This window comes from Octopus bimaculoides, chromosome 1 (genome assembly GCF_001194135.2).
Source record: "Octopus bimaculoides isolate UCB-OBI-ISO-001 chromosome 1, ASM119413v2, whole genome shotgun sequence".
Taxonomy (NCBI): Eukaryota; Metazoa; Mollusca; class Cephalopoda; order Octopoda; family Octopodidae; genus Octopus; species Octopus bimaculoides.
Genome location: NC_068981.1, coordinates 146,596,589 through 146,601,057, shown reverse-complemented (window position 1 = coordinate 146,601,057; position 4,469 = coordinate 146,596,589). Strand labels below are relative to the sequence as shown.

The window sequence follows — 4,469 nt, the reverse complement described above, 5'->3', positions numbered from 1 at the left end:
GTATATAAATATATACAGGGTGTCCACAAAGTCTAGGTACACAGGGATTAACACATACCTTAAGAAATTATTATTTCTTATATTTAATTGTTTATGTTATGATTTTATTTACTCCATGTACCCAGACCTTGTGGACACCCTGTATATATGATGGGCTTCTTTAAGTTTCCATGTATCAAATCCACTTTCATGGCTTTGGTCAGCCTGAGGCTAAAGTAGAAGACACTTATCCATGGTGCCACTCAGTGGGACTGAACCCAGAACCATGTGGTTGGGAAGCAAACTTCTTACCATACAGCCACACTTGTGCCTATCTTTTTTAAAGCTCCACTGTTTGTTTCTCTTGATAATATTTTATGTCTTCATTTGTTTCAGAACTGGGATTCCTTTCTTAACGAAACACGAGGGTTTACAAATGAACTGCTTTATATCAGCAGAAGCTGTCACTTGGTGCTTACATTGGTTGCCTAATATAGAAACTTTAGAACAGGCTATTGCCCTACTTCAGGTATTGTCTTGTTTTTCTTTATATTCTTTTTATTTCATTCTCATTGAGCTCTTCCCTTCACATTCTTTTACTTTTGTTATCCAGCTTTTGTACCATTCTGTTAGTGTGTTCATACTATTTGCAACTGGTGTAACAGAAGGAGGTGGAGGCGCAATGGCCCAGTGGTTAGGGCAGTGGACTCGCGGTCATAGGATCATGGTCATAGAATCGCGGTCATAGGATTGCGGTTTCGATTCCTAGACTGGGCATTGTGAGTGTTTATTGAGCAAAAACACCTAAAGCTCCATGAGACCAAATCAGATTGGAGCCTGGTGTAGCCATCTGGTTCACCAGTCCTCAGTCAAATCGTCCAACCCATGCTAGCTTGGAAAGCGGACGTTAAACAAGGATGATGATGATTTTTAATATGCTAATAGTGTGCCGCAACATCTTTATTGCCTTGTTCAAAGTACCATGGATCAATCATAAAATGTTGAAACTGCTGTACTAAACAATGATTCTCTTGCTTTACTTTTTTCATTTATTAGACAGTAACATGCTCTACCAGCTCTATCGCAACTTCATCCCTCTTACCATAACCCTTTCATCTAACATACACAGATGTTGTCATCCTCCCTCCCTGGGTTTGTTGACTTGGAGTTACATGGTAACCTCTATTAGTGCTGGTGGCATGAAAAAACCACCCAGTACACACTATAAAATGATTGGCATTAGGAAAGGTAGCCAGCTGTAGAAATAATGAGACTGATAGAATAAGAACCAGGCTTAAAAATGATTAAGTACTGGAGCTGATTGGTTTGACGAAAATTCTTCAAGGCAGTGCTCCAGTATGGTTGCAGTCTAATGACTGAAACATGTAAAAGGAAAGATAAGATATATATATATATATACATATATATATATATATATATATATATTTATACAGAGTGCGTCCAAAAGTAGGTTTACAGTTATTCAACTATCTCTTTCACAGTCATATATTAACAATTTAGATCTTAATTATAAAAAAATATGAAACCATTATTTTATGCTAATTTAGTTAATTTTGTCAAGCTCTTATGTGTTGACAATAAGAGACCACATTAACCAAGCCTTTCCACAATTTTGGTTTGGAAGACAGGGCAGCATCAAATGGCCACCACATTCACCTTACCTGACACCAATGGAATTCTTTTTTGGGGGGTTTTCTAAAGAACAAGGTTTATGAGTAGAATCCCAAAACATTAAATGAATTACAAGATTAGATTTCTGATGCATTCACTGAAATTGATGGAAATTGGAATTTGTACTGCACTGCGTGTCAGAGGATTGAAGAATGTTGCAATGTTAGAGGAGGACATTTTGAGCATCTGAGAGATTAAACATTGTCTGCTTAAGATGTGCATAAACAATATGATTGTAAGATAGAAATTTAAATGTAATAAAATGTTTTTAAAAAAATTTAAAGTGCCTACGTGATAATTGTAAACCTATGTACACACACACATACACACACATACATACACACATTCATATATGCATTTGTGTCTCTTGAGATAAGCTGAAGATTGTTTGATTGTTAAATATGAGTATTGTAAAGAATATCTGGTTGTGGAATTGTTCAGTACACTATATTTGGTTACCTAACATGATCTCTTTGTCTCATATTTGCTTGTTTCATTATATATATATATATATATATATATATATATATATATATATCACTTAAGTTAGTTTGGAATACCATGGGATTTACTATGTACTCAAAGATGCTATATTTAAGAATCATATAAATTCTTGTATGTATGTGTGGGGGGGGGGTGACTGGGAAAAAGCAGAACAGCGAGAGTAAAGAGAAAGAAGAAAGTGCAGGGTGGTTGAAAGAGTGGCAATGAAAAATGTAGCTAAAGAGAGAAATGCCACAACCAACAGAGAGAGAAATGCCACAACCAACAGAGAGAGAAAAAGAGGGAGAAAGAAAGAGAGGGATGCTGTTACTGACAGAGAGAAGGAGGTAGAAGAATATACTATGTAGATACACTGAGCAAACTACAGACTGTATGATTGTATATATATGACTTATCATAAAGTATAAAGTATATATGACGTCTTACAGAAGAACAATGTTATATGCTTGTTTATTATTAGTGTTTTTTGTTATGTTATTGAAATTTATTTTGATGTTAATTATATATTTAATATATTAGAGGTTTATACAGGATAAAATAATGTTGGTCTATTGTTGATAGAGACATGTAATAATCGCATTTGTGTGTGTGTGTGTCTGTGTATGTTATCTGAAAAAATTTGATTTACTATTATGTTCTTGGACATATGTGAAATATTAACCAATTTGTTTTTTTGTTTATTTTCAGTCTTTTGTTGAGAAACAACTCATATGTCATTCATCTGGAAATATTCATCACAATTTTGTCTTTGGATTCCTTTTCTACTTTATAGTCAACAAAGAAGGTACTTAAGTTACAGAAGTTTTACTTTTATTTATCATATTTATTTTATTGTAATACACAATTTTCTTTCTAGGTTTTAGCCCTTTACTTGTCCAAAGAATTTTCATAAGTTTGTCCTAAATGTCCATGCTTGTTTTTAGGCTTTTAATCAGCCTTTGTTTCATACATTCTGAGTAATTTAGTTTTTTTTCTTTTTTAAGTCCCAAGTTACTCAGTGGTTCAGAAAATTGGAAATGTGCATCATATATGATGCATGGACACCAGGGAAATATGTCCTATGTAATACATCTGATGCCTAAGACAGGCAAAGGGTTAAGTCTAATAATGTAGGGATTTGCATTGTAAATGAGAACCTAATGTTACCCTTTCTCCACCCGATCAATCAAGTGCATGGCCATTTTCAGGATGATGCGACTGGAAGTAAGTTATATCTGTTGTCCAGTCCAGACTAATGTATGTGAAGAATTTAAATCACTTGGATACATTTTTATATGGTAGTATTAATATATTGATTTCAAATTTTGGCACAAGGCCAGCAATTTCGAGGAGGGGCTAAGTCTATTACATTGACCCCAGTGTTCAACTGGTACTTATTTTATTGACCCTAAAAGGATGATGGCAAAGTCAACCTTGGCGGAATTTGAACTCAGAACTTAAAGACAAATGAAATGCTGCTAAACATTTTGTCCAATGTGCTAACAGTTCTGTCACCTTGGAAATAGTGTTAATACACTGGTTTTAAATTTTGGCACAAGGTGAGCACGTTTGGAGAAGGAGATAATTTGATTATATCGACTCAAGTGTTCAAAAAGATGAACTGCAAAGTCGACTTCAGTGGAAGTTGAACCCAGAACATGAAGACAAATGAAAGACTGCTCAGCATTTTGTCCAGCATAGTAACTATTTTGCCAGTTTGCCATCGTATATAGTGTTAATGTATTACATATTCATTATATTTTACAAGTGTATATTAGAGATGTAAATCTTGTGTTACTGCTGCAAATATTGATGTCTGTTGCATAATTTTTACAAACAGTGGTTACCACACTTGGGCTGCCTCCATCAGAGACCATTTCAATGAAGGTCCAACCAAACACAACAAAATATTGATCATGAAGTCATCAGAAAATAAGATTGACATTGGCAGCAATAGAACAGTTTTCTTTTGTTTTCTTATAGACAAAATTCTCACAAATGTGTATATGCATACTATAAATATATACTGTCTACACAAGGGTAATGGCTAAGTTATGGTTAGACATACAAAATGCATTGTGGGATTTGTTTTAGTTCTTTCTGTTCTGAGTTCAAATCCTGCCATGGTCAACTTTGCCTTTCATCCCTCTGGGGTTAATAAAATAGGGTACCAGTTAAGCACTGGGGTTGGCTTGATTACCTAACATTCTCTTCCAAATTATCTTGTCCAAATAACAGTATTTATCACATTAAATGAGATGATAATAATGTGTATCTCTATGTATACGTATATATATATATATATATTATATATA

At 34.2% G+C, this 4,469-nt stretch overlaps 1 protein-coding gene across 3 annotated transcripts in view; it reads left to right on the top strand.

Moving 5' to 3' along the window:
* The window catches only part of LOC106883578 (GATOR complex protein Iml1), a 131,247-nt gene that overhangs the window by 108,281 nt on the left and 18,497 nt on the right, over positions 1-4,469 (top strand). For all 3 annotated transcript variants that reach the window (XM_052971325.1, XM_052971318.1, XM_052971322.1), the window contains 2 exons: positions 376-508; positions 2,863-2,959. In XM_052971325.1, the coding sequence (XP_052827285.1) occupies positions 376-508; positions 2,863-2,959 (230 nt within the window). The remainder of the gene's footprint in view (positions 1-375; positions 509-2,862; positions 2,960-4,469) is intronic.